Raw genomic sequence first — 20126 nt, 5'->3', positions numbered from 1 at the left:
TCATCCAGTCATGCATGCATCATCAGTCAGCTGGAGTTTGAGATAGGTGTACTGTGTCACAGGAGGCCAGTGGGAATGGGAAGAGTTGACCTGGTGTTGGAGATGAGCTGCAGACACTTCCCCAGGGAACTGGTTGTAGATGAGAGGGTGGAATGGAAATGAGGATGAGGATGAAGGTTGGCAGTGAGAGCTTGGAGAGAAGACCCAGGTCCCTAGAACTTTCTCCCTCCCCAGCTGACCTGCTCTGTTCCTTGGTGGAGGACCAAAATTTGGTTCTACAGGCCTGGTCCCTCGTCTTCATCTTCCTCAAAACTTTGTCGGTGTTCAGTGTGGTGGATGGTCCGATGGTCTATGTGTATTGTCCATACACTGGCTTCATCAGCTTCTGGATTGACTACAGGAGGCCAACGTGGGCCAATTCACTGGTCAGTGTATACATAGACTGTGGGTCCTGATAATGGGTGCTAGAGGTGACTATGGGGTGGGCCATGTGCGCTTTCCCAGGAGTCTCTTTTGGGGAGTAGGTAAGAGCTCACAGTAGGGGCACTGTTGGTGGTGGTATGTAACTCTGTGAGTGGTAGTAGGATTACTTTAGACATTCTACATAGTCATTTTGGTAATGTGAGTGGAGGTGACGCTTTTTCTTCTTTTTGGGGGTGGGATCGGTGTTTGCTGAAGTTAGAACCCAGAGCCTTACACTCCACAGTGGCTCTACCACTGAGCCATGTCCTCAGAACAACCTCATTGGAGGATTCTAGGCAGGTGCTCTACCTCTGAAGTAAGCCCCAGACCCTCACTGGCTGATTCTAGACAGGTGCTGAGCTATATTCCCATTCTCTGCCTTTTTTGGGACAGGGTCTCATGTAGCCCAGGCTGGCCTCCAGGCCAATGAGTAGCTGTGGCTAACCTTGAATTTCTGATCCTCCTTCCAAGGGCGGGGATCCCCTGAGTGTGCTACCACCTCAGTTCAGCACAGTGCTGAGGCTGGAGTGTAGGACTTCACACATGCTAGGCAAGCATTCCACCAATGAAGCCACAGCCCCAGGACTCCTGGACTGCTTATACTTTGTATTCTGAGACAGATAAGGTCTAGGTGTCTCTAAACTACTCAGGCTGGCCTTGAGATGGCTCTCCATCCCCGCTGCTGGAGTAATTAGGTTGGATTCCTTATGGTGTGAGAAGAAGGACAGACAACTCCCCTCCCATACACAAGCGTGCGCACACACACACACAGAGAAACAGAGACAGAAAGAGAGACAGAGACAGAGACAGAGAGACAGAGAGCAACAATGAGGAGGGGGTAACTGTAGCCATCTCTCTGAGTCTCCTCCACACTGTACATTCACATGAGCAAGCGCTTCATATTTCTGGCCCTGGCACTATGCCTCATTCTCCTGTCCACCATGTTCCTTTCCTCCTGACCAGTCTGCCCCTGACTGAACAAGATAGACTTCATGTTCAGTTTCCTCAGCATTGGCATCGGTAAGAGTTGGCAAGGAGAGGGGTGACTGGGATTCCCCACCCAAGCCCAGAGATGCCTCCTACCCAGAGGTGTGGCTAGATTTGCATTTCTGCTGCTCTTAGAAAGTCTCTGTGACTTTCTAAGGCTTTCTTTGTCGCTCACACTGGCTGTGGTCTCATTCTATTCTATGCTGGCTGTGAATATACCATTGTCTTGCCTCAGCATCGTAAGTAGCTGGGATTAAAAGCCTATGCCCACTAGTTGTCACTGATGGTTTTTTCTCCCATTTTCTTTTCCCCTCTTAGTATGTATCCATTTGTACTGCGTGTGTGTGTGTTTGTGTGTGTGTATTTGTGTGTGTGTGTTTGTGTGTGTCCACTTATAGCGTGTCAGGGTGGTTGTCTCCATTTATCTCCATTTGGGGTGTGGGGTGGTGTTCCCTGTCTAGCTTTCTGTGCTTCTCCAGCCCCACCCCAGTGTAGAGCTGCTGATTCTCCTCAACCTGAATTTCTTTGTCTTCAACTGCAACAGGCTGTGCCCAATGCCACAGGTATCCTACCAGCTGGCCTTCTCCCTGTGCTGGTGCACCAAAGACTTGATACTGTGGACTTGTGATGGCTGGGTCTCACAGGGAAGGGCGAGGCCAGGGTAGGGCAGAGCAGGAGCCCAGGAAAGGGGGTCAAGCCTCCAGGACCGAGTTGGGGCTTGGGGTGGGGCTCTGAGTCGAGTGCCCACGGGGTCCCTTCCCACAAGGACTTTATCCTTCCTCAACCAAGTGCGGATGTGGAGCTACAGTACGCCTTTCATGGAGCGGAGGCTCAGCTACTTCCGTTGGGCCTCTCGACACCACTCCTTACACTTGCAGCAGCTGTCCATTTCGGCCAGAAGCTTGGCGCCCGCCCAGAAGCTGTCTACTGCAAGCAGCTTTGTGAAATACCTCGAGCCTCCCCAACAGAGGGACGACGCAACTTCTCAGGACACTGATGAGTCCCCGCAGCCTGATGCCTCTACCTCGGTCCCTGTGGCTCAGTTTCCATCAGACCTCCCTTGAGGTCCCATACTTCCTCTGAGAGCAGGTAGCACCCTGGGGACACAGGTGGCAAGCCCCATTCCCAGCTCTAGGACCCACTCCTTACTGCCTGAGTCTTGGCAGGGACCCTCCTCTGAAAGTCCTCCAATACTCTCATCTGCGGCTATGTCCCTCTGCGCACACACTGGTTTGTGGTCTAAGGCAAAGGGAGCAATGTGGCCCTTTTCCCAAGCCGGGCGATGCTCTGCCCCACAGGGCATGCCCCTAAGCCACTCTTCATCCTTTGTTACTACTAGAGACATACCCTCCATGGGTTTCAGGGGGATACTCTGTAGCCTAGCCTTGGGGGCAGAACCTACCCTTCTGTGGACCCTCCCCAGGAAGAAAAGGCTTAATTAATATAACATCCCCGCCACTCTCCTGGCTTCCAAGACTCAATAAAACCAGACCAGCAGGCTAAGTATTCAGTGTCTGACTGCTTGTCATCTCTTCTGCCTCCAGTGTAGGGTCGGGCCTAGATGGAGTTGACCTTTCAGTTGTGTCTAACTTTACTAAACTTTGAGATCTGAACATGTTCCTTGCCAGAAGAGACCCCTGTGCCATCGCTGACTTGGTCTGAGCCTTTTGTCTGCTTTTGTCTCAAGGCCATCCCTTAAGCCAACTGTACATGGACCCCTATCCCTTGTCGACCTGCTTTGGGAGTCCTGACCTTAGCTGGGTGGACTCCCAGCTCCAGACTCCAGAAGGTGAGAGAGAATCAGAACTTGAACATGTGTGCTGCATGGTGGGTTTTATTGAGACCAGGGCACAGTGTGACACTCAGGGGTTTTCCTTCATAACTTTTTTTATCCAGGAGGTGAACTTAATAAGTTTGGCATAGATTGCCGGTGTTTTGGGTTTAGCGCATGGGGTAGCGCCCCCCGATGTGAGGCCCTGGAGCACACCATCACAGATGAGGGGGCCTCCTGAGTCACCCTGAAAGAAGGAGAGGGACAGGAGTAAGGAAGGAGTTGGGAGTTGGGTTCTACTTGACATCTTGGAACTGATTTCAGAAGGAGGAAGGCAGGGGGCGTCTAAGAGGCAGCTCTGGCCCGTAGGGGACAGAACCCTGTTCTTTGGAGGACATCTCTTACAAGGAGTGAGGGGTGGACAGGCCAGTCCCTGAAGCCAAGTCAATGAGGAGGAATAGTACCAGCTGCAGGATCCTCCCCTCCCAGCTCACATCACTTCCATAGGAAGGAAACCAAGCATCTGCTTAGACAGGGTGTGGAAGTGGGAATTGAGAACCTCAGTTCCCTCTCTCAGCCCTTCACCTCACCGCAGGGAGGGGCTGTCTCACCGTGCAAGTGTCTTTGCCCCCATCCATCTCTCCTGCACACAGCGTGACATCTGTCTCAATGTTTTTGTAGGTTTCGATGCACTTCTCATTAGACAGAAGGTGGATGTTCACACACTGGAGATCATGACTTAATTTCACTGTAGATCAGGAGGCAAGAGGGTCATGAGCAGACCCCAGCCACATCGTGTCTGCCTCTCCCTCACACCCAGCTGTGTTTCCTGGCTTAGACTTACTCTCAGAGGGGTTGGTCATGCCCCAGCCTGAGGCAAGGCAGATGCTCCCCACTTTGGGCTCCTCAGTGGGCAGATCGATGACCTTCACACCACCTGTGATGTCAGCAGGCTTGCTGAGGTGGAGCAGCATCAGGTCATTGTTGTGGTCATACGCACGTTGTCGGGTGTGGTTCCTCATGAAGACTGGGATGTAGTCAGGGTGTTGGAAGCTTTGGCTGACAAGCCGGCGCTGAGCAAAGGGTTCATCTTTAACTAGGTTGTTTCGGCCCAGCAAAACACGATAATTCCTGAGGGCAGGGAAGGAGATGGATTGAATGAGAAGAGGCAATCAGGGAGATTGGGCAGAGTACAGGGAAAGGGGGAGGAGTGAGGGAGGAAAGAAGAGAGTCAGACAGAAACACACACACACACACACACACACACACACACACACACACATTTAGAGAAATAGAGACAGAGACAGAGGACAAGGGAAGAGGGGACAGGGAGGAAGGGGAAGGCCTGAGAGCTGCTCAGGTGCAGCTGAAACAGGGCTGAACTTCCCCAGTAGGTAAGGCCTGGCCCACAGCCCAAGTCTGAGCTCCCCTCCCCTAACTCCCCTCCCCCACTGCGAGCATCCTGCTCTCCCTCTGTACTCAGTTACCTCACCCAGCTCCAGCTCTGACCAGCCCTTCCCTATGTCCTGTGAATGGACAGAAGTTCCTAAAGGCCGAGCTTCTCTGACGAGAGTGAGGAATTCTCTCACATCCTACATTCAGGCTCACCCTACATTCAGGGACATGACTTTGTATCCTCAGGGGCCTTTAGGCCTGTTCTCCAGTATTGTCAGTAGTAATAAAAGAGGACACATGAGACCCAGACCCAGACTGAGATGGGCCGAGACCCAAGGAGGAATCACAGAGTGACAGACGGCCACAGAGACATTCAGATGTGAATATAGGCAGGAGACATGAAAAATAAGACAGAAAAGAAAGAGCCAGGACTCGAACACAAGCATGGAGAGAGGAGCAAAGAGACCTAGGAGGTCATGGACAGACCATGGGTCCAGCCCTGTTGGACCTCTTTAGACTTTGAGCCCGTCTCACCCTCCTGTTCTTCAGTACCCCAGCCTGGCCATGTAGTCATTCCTGTCCCCTCCCTTACTCACTTGCTATAGCAGTGGGCAGCTGTGATCACCCAGCTGGGGTCTATCAGGACACCCCCGCAGAAAGTTGTACCAATGACAGCCACTTGCCAGGGTTGGGAATTCGTCTCACAGTTATATCCTCCAACAACCCGAGACTGGCCAGGAGGTGCAGCATCTGTAACAGGTACACGGGGGTGGGGTTATGGTTGGAACAGATAGGGGGTATGGATGTAGTGTTGGGGGACACAGTTAGGCAGGGCTGGGACATGGCCAGAAGATGTGGGGAAGGGACTCAAGTATGGCTGATCTTTGTAGGGAGATCAATGTTGTGGCGACAGAAATAACTCCTGAAGGAGAAATCAGGTTACAGGATGGCAGGCAATGAGAGAGAGAGAGAGAGAGAGAGAGAGAGAGAGAGAGAGAGAGAGAGAGAGAGAGAGAGAGATGGGATTACAGTCCATTCTCAGTCCTGTTAGGGTCTATGGTGGAGATGATACCTATGAGGGTGGGGCTCCCTAAGAACAGAGTTTGAGCCTGGACAAGCAGTCGGAGAAGGAGACTCTGGGGGATGTGAGGGAACGGTTCTGCTTCCCACGGAGTGGGCAGGGGCAAATGGTCAGGGTGTTGGTGAGGTTCAGGGTTCTCTTGGAGGCAGCCTGAAGACAGCACAGGGGTGGAAAAGGAGGTAAACAAGTCATACCACTGTTAGGGAGAGAGGAGGACACAGTTGGTGTGGGGTGTTAGGGTTAGGTGTTCAGTCTTGGGATGTCCTGCACAGAATGGGAACTAGAGCTGTGCAGTGGGGTTCCAGCGAGACAGGACAGGAGTTGGTGGGGCTGGAAAGAACAAGGGGCCTGTGGCTGAGGGTGGGCTGCAGAGAAGGGAAGAGCAGGTCAAAGCACAGAGTTAGGAAACAGGGAATCTTGGGAATTATATATCTGTAATCCCAGCACACAGAAGGCAGAGGCAGGAGAGTGGCCACGGACCAGAGAAAAGCCTGAGTTACACCATGAGACACTAGCTCAGTGCTTATTCCCAAGAGCTGGGCAGATGGATTGGTTGCTACAGTATTGGCTGTGCAAGCATTAGGACCCGAGCTGAACTCCCCAGAACCCAGGTAAGAGGTCAGGTGTGGCAGTGTGCACCTGTAACACCAGAGGTGGAAGCAGTAGGAGTCCCCTGAGGCCTTCCAGACAGTCAATTTAGTCTAAATGGAAAATCCGCATTCAGTGAGACCCTATCCAAGTGATCATTGAAGATACTTGATGTCTATGTCTGGTTTCTGAGAACTGACTCCTCCTCCCAAAACAAGACAACCAAAAAGCCATTGAGAAGGGACATAGACTGATTCCCCACACCAGGAAGGGTCGGGGGACTTATCTGATGTCAGAAGCCAATTTGCGAAGTGAAACTGTCAATAGAAACTGAGCACCTTGAGAAGATGGGAGACCAGGATGTGGAGAGCGCAGCTGAAGGCTGACAGCTGCTGGACAGCCAAGGGCTCTAGTGTGGGATTTGGGGAAGCTCCTGACTCAGGGGTTGGAATCTTAGGCTCTAGGTAAAACAGCAAAATAGAGAGACAAGCAAGGTCCTAAGGTTCATCGGGGTTTGGAAAGATTCCTTGGAGAGACAGGAGAAGCCCAGAGATGATGAGGTGGCTAAGGAAGGAGAAAGTTCTGGAAAATGGGAGGGAACAGGTGCCTGGCATGGGAGAAAGGACTGTGAGGGACTTGGCAGGGTGCAGGGGAAGAGAAGGAGGAGCAGGTGGTGCTTTAGAATGTAGGTGGGGCGAGGGGAGAGGGGAGAGGAGAAAGGGATGTCCAGGGCCAAAAGCAGCATAACAGTCAGGGCTGTGACCCCACCAGCTTCCCACCCTGTCTCACCAATCTGTCCCAGGGACAGGGCGAGGAACAGGATCAGGAACCACATGATATCGTGTGTCCAGTAGCAGCAGGTGGTGATCTTGGAGCTGAGGAGCCTCCTTGGGGAGCCTTTAAAACTCCTAGTTCTCCCTCAGCCCCGCCCCTGCCCTGTTGGCACCCAGATGCTGGCCAAGGCCCTGCCCTTGCTGACTGAGGTGGATTCCCTGCTTTCACCCTCATGGCTGGGGGAGGGGAGGGCCCTGTTGCACCAGCTTTCCAGTAGATCCTAGGTCACCCTGAATATCTTCACTTGGCTGATATTTGGTGGGGCAGGGCCTGCTGCTCCTGGACCTGTACATGTCCTGTGGACCAAGCGAGATGGCAGGGCCAGGGGTGAGAGTGAAGGGGTATGATAGGTATGTGTTGGAGCAAGTGACCCCCAAAACACAGCTCTAAGGAAGATCTTGTACCTCAAGACCAAGAAGATCCTCAGAAGTCAGCCATTAGAACAAATTCTTTGCAATTTGACAGTCAAGAAATCTGCAAGCTCCCCACAGATACAAGTTTTCTTTTTTTGAGAATGCCAAAAATCTTGCCTTCTTTGACTTGGACTACGGATCACTGATTTTATTGTTCCTATTAGAAGTTTGGGAGCTGGGTAATGGTGAACATCTTTAATCCTAGAACTTTGAAGCCAGAGGCAGGCGGATCTCTGTGATTTTACACTCTAATAATCTGTGATGTAGACCAACCTGGTCTACATAGTGAATTCCAGGACAGCCAGGATTATATATAAAGTTGTCTCAAAACAAACCAATAAAATAAAATAAGATAAATAGAAGTTATGGTGCACATTACCACGGCCTGACCACTCTTTGGTTCTAGAATATGAGAATTCAGGTTATTCCTGGGTAGTGTCACAGGCCCTGAACTGTGTTGGAGTCACAATGACTTCTTCTTGTTTCCTATGTAAGGGGACTCAAGGTCCCATCCTTCAAAAGCCCAAAGATCTGAACTAATCACCTTCCCTGGGCAAGATTTTGCCCACAGGGCCTGCATGGTGGTCACACCTGTTACCTCAGCACTTGGGAAGTGGAGGCAGGAGGATCAGAAGTTCAAGGTCAGCTCAGCTACAGAACAAGTTCTAGGTCAGGCTACATGAGACCTTGTCTTCTTAAGGAAGTGTGTGTGGGGATGGGTGGGATTGGGATGCAGGCCAAGTGGTGGACTCATTGCCTAGAATGCAGGAAGCCTTGGGTTTGAGCCACAGTGCTGTGTATAATCAGGTGAGGTGGTGCATGCTTGTAGAACTAACATGTGTGATGTGGAGGCAGGAGGATCAGAAGTTCAAGGTCATCCTTGACTGACAGGAGGGAATAAATATATAAGTAAATATTTAGAGGCTGTCAAGGTGGCTCAGTGGGTAAGGTGTCTGCTACCAAGCCTGACGTCCTTTATATTCAATCCTGAGTGGTTGAAGGAAGCCAACTCTTGAAACATGTCCTGTGACAGCCACTCTCACCCACACAATAAAGACCTGCAATAAAAATATTATCTGAAATCTGTTGATTTCAATGATCAAAATCAAGGGTTTCAACATTCAGTGATCCTAAGAATCACAGGTTGGGCGTTGGGGATATAGCTCAGTGGTAGAGCACTTGCCTAGCAAGCACAAGGCCGTGGGTTCGATCCCCAGCTCCGAAAAAAGAAAAGAAAAGAAAAAAAAAAGAATGTATTTGTTAAAGAATCACAGGTTGGGGTCTCAGAAGAGAATCAGAAACTTGATTCCTGTATCTTTGATGATAAAGCCACAGTTTCCAACCCTGAGACCTGGATGCAATCAGCAAGGCAGCTCACCATGTCCAAGCCTGTATTGTGTGTCACCAACGCAGACAAGGCAAAGAGAACATTTCCCTTACTGGCTTGGCCACCGAGAATCCTAGAACTAATGGTGGATCTTGGAAATCTAGATTTAGGTCCTCTTACTGAGGTGCACAGCTCATGAGTGTGGACGTAGTGCCAGACACAGTTCTGATCCGCTAAGATGCACAGCTCATTTAATCCTCACAGACACCCTAGGAGACATGTGTTGTGGTCACTTAGGTCACAGATGGGAAAACCAAGGATGAGTGAGGTCATACCCCTGATCCCTGATTCCACATTGAATTCAAAAGAGCAAAGCCATATCTGAAGCCGTGTACCATCTTCCAAGGAAGGGGTCTTTGGGTAACATGCAACAGGAGACTTTGTAGCCTAGTCCTCCAGACATTTCCCATTATGCCCTGTAGGGTTTTGGCTTACTGCTGCTTATATTCAATGCTAAATTCTGTACCCCAAGACCTGGTTGATTCAAGACCAGTAGATCCTCATGTACCAACTTTTGTTGTACAAACCTTGTCCCCAAGTTATCCTTGGTTGGTTAATAAAGATGCCTACAGCCTATAGGCAGAATAGAGATAGGCAGGCCTGGAAAATCCTCGGCTTGGAGTCTCAGGCAGAGACCATGAGAAGAAAAGGGTATGGGAGAAGGAAGAAGTAGTCACTGGGTAGGTGGTTCATGATCACATGTCCACGAGGGCTAGTCCCTTGCACTAGGAGCGGTCAAGGTGGAATATGGAGCGTCACACTTTGGGGTCATTGACAGGGAGGTAGACAAAAGAGCATAGAGGGCTGATGTCTGCCCAGCGTAGTGCTTTCAGGCGTATTGTAAATATCAATGTTTTGAGACTTTTATTTGGGAACTAAATGGTCTAAGGTGATGTAGAAATCCCCAAATATTATTTACCACAATACCCTAAAGAAAGAAAGTCACACCCTTACAGAGAAAATTGGATCAGCAGTACAGATCAACACTATTTTTTTTTTCTTTTTTAACACAAGGTTTCTCTGTGTAGCCCTGGCTATCCTGGAACACTTTGTAGTCCAGGTTGGCCTCAAAGTCAGAGATCTACTTGCCTCTGATTCTTGAGTGCTGGGATCAAAGACCCACGCTACCACCCTACCAACAGTGTTTTCTTCATGCTAAGCAGGTGATACCAGGAGGGAAGAAGCCCTGGATAACAGTGTATGTTGATATGCAGAGGGACTCAGCTTTCTCAGTAGGAATGAGGGAGATTCTTAGTCAGTGTCCCAGGTGGTCCTTGAGGGACATAGGTGGTGAGCCAATGAGTCAGTTCCTTCTCATATTTTTCCATATCCACTCCATGTAGCTGCAAACTTTTGTGTAGACTCCAGGCTTGGTGGTAGTATGACAGGGGACATCACCCCAGGATACAATGCCCTGCAGGCTCCGTTGCAGATCAAGTGTCCTCCAGATTTACTCTGTGTACATGGGGAGGGGTTTTCCTCAATATTTCATTCCATGTAGTGAGAGGATGCACACCTGCTCCTCCTGTCTCAACCTCCTGAGCGCTGGGGCGACAGGTGTGCGCCGCCCTGCCTGTTGTCTGTGGTGCTGGAGATGGAGGCCAGGTAACTCTACCAACAACTGAGTTACACCCAACCCACTGTCCCCCTTACTCTAACCAACCACGACTTTTCATCAATGAAATCTTGAGTCAATTCAACCCAGGAAACTCAAACATTAGCCCAAACCACTCCTAGTATCCTCGGATTCAACACAACCCAAGAGAACTCGGTCCCCCATGTTCAGTACCCAGCCCAACTTGGTTCAAGTCAGATGCCCTCCAAAATCTAAATATCATCCTCATCCAAAGCCAAACTAAAGTTGTGTTCTTTAAACACAACCCAACTCTGATCATTGCTTATTTTTTACCCATTCCACAAATCTATGACATCCAATGCCAACCACAATATCCTCCCCATCCTGAATCAAAATAAACTCCCTGCCTCCATGCCTTCCCAGACAACAAAATCTATTCCATGCCCACATCTCTAAGCCTACTTTCAACCTCACCACGATTCTAACTGATCCTGGAACTTCATGCATAGCTAAATACAGCATTGTCTCTGTCCCAAAGCAAAGAAAATTCAAGTAACCCTACTTGTCCTATTCTGTCTGAATACAGCTTCTAAGGTGACACAGCCTAGGATTGTCTGAGGCGTCTCAATTGAGAGGTTGCCCAGATCGTGTGTGTGGGAAGTTGTCTTGATTGCTGGTCAAATGTCAGAGGATCCAGCCCACTGTGGGCACCATCCCTAGACAAATTGGCCTTGGCCATGTAAGAAATTGAGAGATGTCTCACTGATTAAGAGCACTGGGTGTTCTTGTCTAGGAACCAGGTTTGGTTCCCAGCACCCACAAAAGGTTCAGACCATCTGCAATTTCAATCTCAAGGCCATTTTCTGACCTTCATGTGCAGTATACACTTGTGATGCACAGACAGACATACATGCAGGGGAAGCACTCATTAACATTAGAGAGAGAGGGAGAGGGAGAGGGAGGGAGGAAGGAAGGGAGAGAGAGAGAGAGAGAGAGAGAGAGAGAGAGAGAGAGAGAGAGAGAGAGAGAAGAAAGACAGAGAGACAGATGTGGGGCTAGCTGAACAGGAGTCAGTGAGCAAGCCAGCGATGGTTTCTGCTGTGGTTCACCCTTGATTTTCTGCCCTGACTTCCCTCAATGTCAAAGTATAAGGTGTAATCTAAATATATTCCTTCCTCCCCAAGATGCTTTTGGTCAGAGTATTTTATCACAGCAATAGCGAATCAAGCTAGGATACATCCCATTCTCTCCTTTTACCCAGTAGTCTGTGCTACCAACCCCAACAAAGTCACACACAATGGAGGGCAGCAGGCAACCTGGGTAGTCCTTGTTGTAAGATGCCTCAGAGATAATGATGATGGTGGCACAATGCAATGTATCAGGGAGTTTCACTGAGGAGAACATTCAATCCCTTTGTTCCTTGTCCTCTCCATTCAAGAACCCCAGAGGACAGCATTGCTGGAATCCCTACACCCAGTCTCATCTTTCCACTCGCCTTGTGACTTGTGACTCCCTGTGGTTCCAGGGTTGTTGTCTGATAACAGGCCCTATCACCTGACACCGCGCAGACCTCACCAGTGAAGGGGCAACATGTGGGCAGAGCCACAGGACTCACCTGGGGTGTTAGTCCAGAGGGCTGGAAAAGTCCCAACATCATGATGCCAAGCCGATGGGTGCGAGCTGTTGTGAGAGACAGAGCACAGTTGTTCTGGGACATTGAACTTTCGAAGGTTGTGCTCGCCCATGCGCACTCTCATGAAGCTGGGTGTGAGAATAAGAGTAGACAAAGTGGTCAGAGTGGATATCCTGGGATTTCCTGAGAACTTTTTTGTTTTCTCAAGTCCTTGAAGCCAATGGCGCCAACCATGACCCTTTCAGAGCCCAGGAGTTTCTGCATGTGATGGTTCATATTTTAAACCCAACACTTCGGAGGCAGAGGCAGGTCGATTTCTCTAAATTGTGGACCAGCCTGGTCTACACTGCATTCTAGAGCAAATGAGGTTACACAGTGAGACTCTGTCTCAAAAAACCAACCAACAAACAAAATCAAAACAATGAAAGAAAGAAAACCAGGAGTCCCACATGTGGTACAAAAGTGGAACTTAGGCTCCAGGTTTGGCCCCTTTCCTTCCTTCAGAATAGAAAGTGCTCACTGCCTAGAACACTTTTCAGTCAGGGGTCCAAAAGATGGGGCATTTGCAGCCTTCTCTTTCTCCTTTAGGAACCCACAGGTGCAGAATCCACTCCCTCCCCACCCAGGGCCTTCACCTCCAGCCTATCCATCCTTCAGAATCCAAGAACTTGGGTTACTTCTCCACCAAAGCCGCAGTCTATGCATCCCAAACCTAGAAGTTTCCAGTTGTCCTCACACACCCCGGCCTCCATACCCTTCCTTTATACCGGGTTTGGCAGTGGGCAGCAGTCAACACCCAGTGTGGGGAGATGAGGAAGGTACCACAACTGAAGCGGCCGCGTTCGAAGAGGGCAACTTGCCATGGCTGCGAATGAGGGACACACTCCTCACCTTCTAGCACCTTGTCACCATCCTGCGCTGTGGAGAGATACAGGTAGAAGATCTCTCCTCATCCCTGGGCTTTTCAGGATTCCTGCCTCCTCCTCACCCTATCCTCACAGGCTTCGCCCAGGTCATTTGTTCATTAAGAAATCGCTGGGTGTGTCAGAGCTCCTGCTAGTCAAAAAAAAAAAAAAATGAAAAAATGAAAAAAAGAAAACAAAATCCCTGCTTAGATTGGCAGATGGCTCCTAAGTTAGGTGCTTGCTGACTGAAGACCAATTTTGGGTGCCTAGCAACCTGTGCGGACACATGCGCCTATGAGGTCAGAGGACAATCTCAGTGTCATTCTCAAGAACTGGGATAGATTACTCTCAGTGAACCTGTGCTCACTGACTGTGCTAGGCTGGCGGGACAGTGACCCTCAGGAACCCACTGGGTCTACCACCCCGCACCCAGTGCTGCATTATGGCTTCTGACAGGTTCTGAGGGTCAAATCCAGATCCACAAACCTGTACAGTAAGCAGCTCACTGACTGGACTCTCACTGACTGACCTGTCTCCCCAGCCAGATGTTGGACTCTTGGAGCTCGTTTTTCTCAATACTAACACGTGGGTACGGTCATGAAAATCAGAAGGGGCCTACGGGTGTCTGTGTGTGGTGAATTGTGCCTGAAGCATTCTAAGTCCTTGAAGCACTATGAATTGATTTATTCATACAGTGTTTTGAGGCAAGGTCTCACTCTGTTGCACAGCCTGGATTAAAACTTGTAACATAATTGGGGCAGTCTGAACGCCTGATAGTCTTCTCTATTCGGTCTCTCAGGTTCTGGGATTACACTTGTTACTTTAACATTTATTTATGGGGTTGTCCATGAGGATATTCAGGTTGGTGATGGTACGTATGGCTGAAGTATGACAGACATCTGTGCAGATCTAGTTACAGCATCAAACCACAATTTAAAATCTGAGGACACGACTCAGTGGGTAAAGTCCTTGCCTTCCAACCACGAGGACCCAGGTTAAATCTCTAGTAAAAAGTCAGGCATTGTGGTGCGTGCTTTTAACCCCATAAGCTACACTGCCTGAAGGCAATCAGATCCCTGGAGCTCCCTGGGCTAACTAGTGAGCATTGTGCCTCTGGCAAGGTCTGTGTCAAAATACTGAGGTGGGGCTGGAGCAATGGCTCACAGGTTAAGAGCACAGGCTGCTCTCACAGAGGATCCAGTGTCAACTTCCAGAAACCACATGGTAGCCCATGACTATCTGGAGTTCCAGTTCCAGGGGATCTGATGGCCTTTTCTGACCTCTGAGGACACCAGGCACAGACATGGTGCACATACATGAATGCCAACAAAACATTCCCACACATAAAATAATGAAATAAAACAAAGCAGGCAATGCCTGACATGCATGTGCACATACTGGGTGTGTATACATGTGCACACAAAGAAAAAAATGTGTTTTACTCACAAGTCTTTTTGTAGAACTCAGGGACCCAGATACTCACCATAGGGGGAATACTCATGTATGGACAGTTCTCCACCAACCCAGATCACATACAGATACCACCAGATACAGAGCTGAGATTTCAAGTTCCAAGACAACTAGCAGCATAGCACCGATGGGGGAATAGGACCGCTAATGTTTAAGGAAACTCTTTGAGGTTCATAAGGGGTGGGGCGACCTTGCTCCTGCCTCTGGACAGCAACACACACACACACACACACACACACACACACACACACACACACACACACACACACACACACACAGAGAGAGAGAGAGAGAGAGAGAGAGAGAGAGAGAGAGAGAGAGAGAGAGAGCCAGACACAGTTCAGATGCACAACTCATTAAATCTCACAGACACCCTAGGAGACATGTGCTATGGACACTTAGTTCACAGATGGGAAAACCAAGGATGAGTGAGAGACAGGGAGACAGAGAGAGAGACAGACTAACAGAGAGACAGAGAGAGAGACAGAGAGAGAGACGGACAGCCATAGAGACTAATATAATCAAGACACTACAGCAATGTTCTTGCCCCACTCCTCAAAGGTCAAGATCATGACAGACACCTACTCCTATGCTGGACTGATACAACCAAGCCATCTCTCTACACTCTGCCCTCTACCTTCCAAGGTCAGGAATAGAGCCAACGACCTGAGAAGCTGTAGGAGTGCTGATGTGGCAGTTGAGGGGCTTAAAGAGGAAGGGTGAGGTCGCCCTGTGGAGGAGGGCACTGGCTGAACAGCTGGGCATTGAGCTGCACCCAGCCGGTCCCAGCTGGAGGAGGGTGGAGGCTCTGGCTGGGTGCAGCACACAGCTGAGGCAGAGCCTAGGGAGAGCCCTAGGGGAGGCTTGGCCACCATGGGGGAAGGCTGAGAGCACTGGGCAGAGGTCATGTTGTGAACAGGAGGATCGTTAATGGACACCCCTCCAGATTTCTGCAGGGCAGAAAGCATCAGGTTACATTGACAATTTCCACAAGATGTGATAGTGGTTGGTCTGTGGTTGGACTGTCACCCAGGATGACCTTGCTTTAATGGCCATCCCTGCTACCAACCTGCTCCTTAGTAAATGAAGGCAATAGTGATTGTCCTTCCACAGTGTGGTTCCCAAACTCCATTATTCAGGCCTGACAGCAGGTACAATCTGTGTCATCTCAAAAGTTCTGACCTTATTTTTGGGGACAGGTTTTCTCACTAAACATGGAGCTTAGAGTTTGGCTGGACTGGATGGCCAGCAAGCACCAGTCTCCGCCTCCCAGCTCTGGAGTTTACAGGCATGCAGCTGGGCTTTCCATGTGGGTATTGGGGATGTAAACTCAGACACTCATGCTTACACAGCAAATGCTTACACAGCAAGTGCTGTATTCACTGGGCTTGCCCCAAGCCCTCTGCCTTACATGGTTGATGTGTGGGAATAGCTGTCCCTGCAGTGTCCAAATTGTCCCATCATGTTCACACACCTCATAGAGAACTACACTGGATACTTAGGGAGGATACTTGGCTCCTTCCTAGGGTAGAGAAGCTAGATTTGCAGTTTTAGGAAACTGGTAGTCCCAGGATTCAAACCTATATCCTGAGCTCTTGGTGTCTCAACCATCCTTATTGCTTATCCCATGTGTCACCTACATAATGTGATTGGGACGTCAAAATGACTGTCATAGCTATAAAGCTCTTGAGGCCCAGAGAGGTAAAAGAGTTTTCCCAAGGATACACAGCAAGAAAGATCATCCTGGGAACTCAGGTTCAAGGGCTCAGGTGGCCTAGAACTTCTGTTGACTCAGGATTGAGGATTCAGGGATATTTAACTGGTGGCTCAGAAGGAAATGAGAATAGGGGTCTGTGGGTAAGGTATGAGCTGACAGGTTCTAGGGTGCAGATACTCTGGGGAAAGGGGCACCCTCTTTCATCAGACTAGTACCTGACTTTGGTGCCCCTCACCTGCAGACACCAGCAAGATGAAAGCAAGGAGAAGTCACATTGTAGAGGAAGGTCCAGGTCTTAGAGATCTGAGGGTCATGACAAAAACTGCGGAAAGGCTGGATCCATCTGTCCTCATCACCCTTCTGTAGACAGAAGTGTATCCCCTGTGTAGACACACTTTTCTTTTGTCTTTTGTCACAATGTTTTTCTACATGTCCCAGGCTGGCCTCAAACTCATGATCCTCCAGCCTCAGCCTCCTGACTATAGAGAGGACAGTTGTATAGCACGATGCTTGACTGAGAGATCTACTTTTACTGATCTGCCTTCTGTCTCCCGCAGCCTCCACCTGTTTTCCCTCCTGGTCCCTATCTCTGGAGGGGCCTCTGTGCCTTCCAGAATTGGCAGAACACAGTGTTATTCAATAGCCTCTGTGTCTCTCTCTCATTCCCATGGCCCTTGATCAGGACTCTATCCAGTTTCCCATGAGTCCCGTTTAGTCTAATACTCTGTAGTCTGCCTCATACACAAATCCCCAGAGATCTTACCTCTCTCCTTCCCTTCTTTCTTTCCTCTCTTCTGCTCTAAACTAGGCAACTGAAATGAGCCTCACACACTCCTTGCCCCTTACTGGTGGATTCTAGAAATGCTCCCTACAACCAAGCTGCATCCCCAACTCTCTTTTTACTATTCATTTTTCTCTAGGTCTCACTAAGTTACCCAGATTAGCCTTGAACTCTCCACCTTCATGCCTTAGGCTCTCAGGTGTTGAATGACTTTCACTAGCCCATCTGCCTTTCTACAGCAGAGATGAGCAATCCTTTCTCCCATCAAGCCTCCCATGAACTTCTGATAGCCCCTAAATAAAGTCCCATGTCCTCAGCAGGAGTTAGAAAGGCTGAACTTCCTCCTCCTCTTCCAACCTGCCCAGCTGGGTCTCTGTGACCTTGCCCTAGGCATGGCCAGTGCTGGACTTCAGCCTGCAGTTTCACACCCAGACAACACAGCTTGTCCCAACTCTTGACCTTCTCTGTCACCTCTTCCCTCCCCAGACTCTCTGTTGTGTCTCCTCATCAGACTGAGAACTCCTTCTAAACAGATGCCACCAGAGTGACCCTGAATTCGAAGGTACCACCCAGTGCTGGTGTCTGGCCCATGGAGAGACCTCAGGAAGTTTGGGGGAGTGAATTCAAGTCCTTCTCATCTTGCTACTTCCTCTTTCAACTCATCCTGAAAGACTATGCACGCATTGGAAGACCAAGACATGGTAATCCAGAGGTAATGTCATCAAGATTCTATGGCGTCTGTCCTGCCCCTGCATGGTAGCAGTGACTGCAGATACTGAGACCTGGCTGCTCCCCTCTCCTTATTCCTGAGGAGGATGGAGTCAGGTCAGACCCCCCAGTCCGCAGTCTGCCCAGCGTGGGACACATTAGGGAGGTTGTTCTGAACTGACTTGACCTGGATAACTGCTGACCATGTTCTTGGATCCATGGCAAGCACCTCCCAGTTCACCCTGTCCCTTCCTTCCCCCTCAGCCTAGGCTTTTCTAGAAGCTTCAAGACATTTTCTTGGTTCAAATTCAACTTAAAGAGACAGGAAAAGAACACAGAGGACACAAATCCCGTGACAACTGGTCATCCAGGGTAGTATTTGCCTCCTGGACACCAAAGCATTTATAGGGTCCCCTCTCTGCTCACACCCACTTTTCCAAGTTTCTCAAAAACTCTCACCCCCACTGGGTCCTCCAGCGATATCCAGGGCAGCTGGGATTCCAGAAGGGGAGCAGTCAACCGAAAGCCTGCATTTATAAGCTCCTAGCCCAGCCTGGGTCTCGGGGTGGGGCTGCGTAGAGTGGAGAATGAGAGGCAGTGGATGGTCAGGTTTACAGGCTGGACGCCATGGTGACTGGTGGGATGTGGGACTAGGTCCTTCTAATGAGCATTTATTAGTCTGAAGCCTTTTCTGTGTCTGCAAGGAGAAATTCCACCCAGGGGCAGATCCCTCAGAGGGAGGGGACAGGAAAGAAAGAGTAGAAACCAGAGGACAGTGTAGCACAGAGCCGGAACTTTTTGGTAGCTGTGGAAGCTGACTGTTAACGTCATGCTTCTCAGTCCCGGGAGAGACTTTTTGAGCTTTGGTTCTTTCTATTGTTATGAGACGGGTCTTCGTGATCTGAGTCTGGACTTGAGATCCTTCTGCCTCAGCCTCCCAAAGGCTGGAAAGACACGTATCTGCACCATGCCACCGTGCATGTGGATTTATGTTAGCATATGTACTGGGAAAGTCTTGGATCTGGTTGTCATGACCTGAAGTCTCCAGTGTGAGTTTAATTCTTTTGTTTTGTTTTCAAGACAGGGTTTGTCTGTGTAGCCCTGGCTGCCCTGAAACTCACTCTGTAGACCAGGCCTGCCTCAGACTCAGAGATCTGCCTGCTTCTGCCTCGCATGTGCTAGGATTAAAGGTGTGCACCACCACCATCTGGTTGACCTTTTTCACTTTTATTCATTAAAACATATTAAATTTTCACACACACATGTCCATGTGTATGTTGAGGCCAGATATCAAGTGTGGGTTTCTCCCAAGAGTGACTTATGGAGGTTTATTCATTTTATTTTTATATTTTATGTGTTGCTTGCATATGTGAACTTGTGAACCAGTGCAGGTGCCCCTCAGGCTAGAGGCATTGGATCCCTAAGAACTAGAGTTACAGCAGGTTGTGCTGGTTGCTACCTGGTATGGGTGCTGGGAACCAGACTTAGGCTCCCTGGAAGAGCAGCTTGGATTCTGAACTTCTGAGCTTTCTCTCCAGCCTCGCCACCTTGTCTTTTGAGCAGAGTCTTTATGTCAGTGGGGCTTGGAGCTTCCTGATAGACCCAGGCTATCTGGGCAGTCAGCTCCAGAGACCCACCTGTCCCATCTTCCCAGTGCTGGATGACACTGAGCTCAGGTCCTCAGGCTTGCATGACAGGCACTTTGTTCACTGAGCCTTGTCCCTATGACAGTCTACTTTTGAAGTCTGAGGTCCAGTGCCTACAGACAGCTGCAGCCTGGGCTCAGAACTATGAATAACTTTTGCTGTCCCAGGCTTGTATTCTGCACCTTTTCCTTCTTCTGGTGTTATCTCCATGTTTTTCCTCCTCTCCTTCCTCCTCCCTCTCTTCACCCTCCTCCCCCTCTTGCACTTGATTCCATCTCTAGCACCACATAAAGCAGATAGGATAGGACAAGCCTGCAATCGCAGCTCTTTAGCTCTTTAGTGTCGCAGGAGGATCAGAAGTTCAGGACATGTTTGCCTACTTATGTGAGCTTGAAGATAGCCTAGGATACCTGAGACTTGTTTAAGATAACAACAGCAAAACAAAACAAAACAAAACAAAACAAAACAAAAATAAAACATCCCCCCTTCCAAAGAAACAAAAACCAAACCAAACAAAAAACCCCCAAAGAACAGAGTTTGCATGAGCCAGGCCGGGTATCACAAACCTTTTCTTTTTTTTTTAATTTATTTAATACTTAATAATAATTCTTTGGTTTCCGGGCAAACATCCCCCTCCCCCCTCCCCTTCCTTATGGGTGTTCCCCTCCCAACCCTCCCCCCATTGCCGCCCTCCCCCCAACAGTCTAGTTCACTGGGGGTTCAGTCTTAGCAGGACCCAGGGCTTCCCCTTCCACTGGTGCTCTTACTAGGA

At 49.5% G+C, this 20126-nt stretch overlaps 1 protein-coding gene and 1 pseudogene across 1 annotated transcript; both read right to left on the bottom strand.

The window, feature by feature from the left end:
* Nucleotides 1-3268: 3268 nt before the first annotated feature.
* Klk1c9 (kallikrein 1-related peptidase C9) lies at nt 3269-7155 on the bottom strand. Its single transcript, NM_175759.2, has 5 exons — nt 7074-7155; nt 5212-5365; nt 4065-4351; nt 3832-3968; nt 3269-3467 (listed from the first exon to the last, which is right to left on the bottom strand). The coding sequence occupies exons 1-5, from the start codon at nt 7117-7119 to the stop codon at nt 3312-3314; spliced, it is 780 nt and encodes a 259-aa protein (NP_786935.1). The 5' UTR covers nt 7120-7155; the 3' UTR covers nt 3269-3311.
* A 2796-nt stretch (nt 7156-9951) lies between these two features.
* On the bottom strand, nt 9952-16494 carry Klk15-ps2 (kallikrein-related peptidase 15, pseudogene 2; annotated as a pseudogene).
* Nucleotides 16495-20126: the final 3632 nt, after the last annotated feature.

The sequence above is a fragment of the Rattus norvegicus genome, chromosome 1 (genome assembly GCF_036323735.1).
Source record: "Rattus norvegicus strain BN/NHsdMcwi chromosome 1, GRCr8, whole genome shotgun sequence".
Classification (NCBI taxonomy): Eukaryota; Metazoa; Chordata; class Mammalia; order Rodentia; family Muridae; genus Rattus; species Rattus norvegicus.
Note: the sequence above shows the minus strand (reverse complement) of the source record. Positions and strands in the feature narration are given on the sequence as shown.

Excerpts from the sequence above, each read along its gene's own strand:
- Klk1c9 (NM_175759.2), bottom strand. The coding sequence starts at position 7,119 with ATGTGGTTCCTGATCCTGTTCCTCGCCCTGTCCCTGGGACAGATTG. Across the intron at positions 4,352-5,211 it reads GCTGCCCACTGCTATAGCAA|GAATTATCGTGTTTTGCTGG; the intron begins GTGAGTAAGGGA and ends CCCTGCCCTCAG. Across the intron at positions 3,969-4,064 it reads CATGACCAACCCCTCTGAGA|TGAAATTAAGTCATGATCTC; the intron begins GTAAGTCTAAGC and ends CCTGATCTACAG.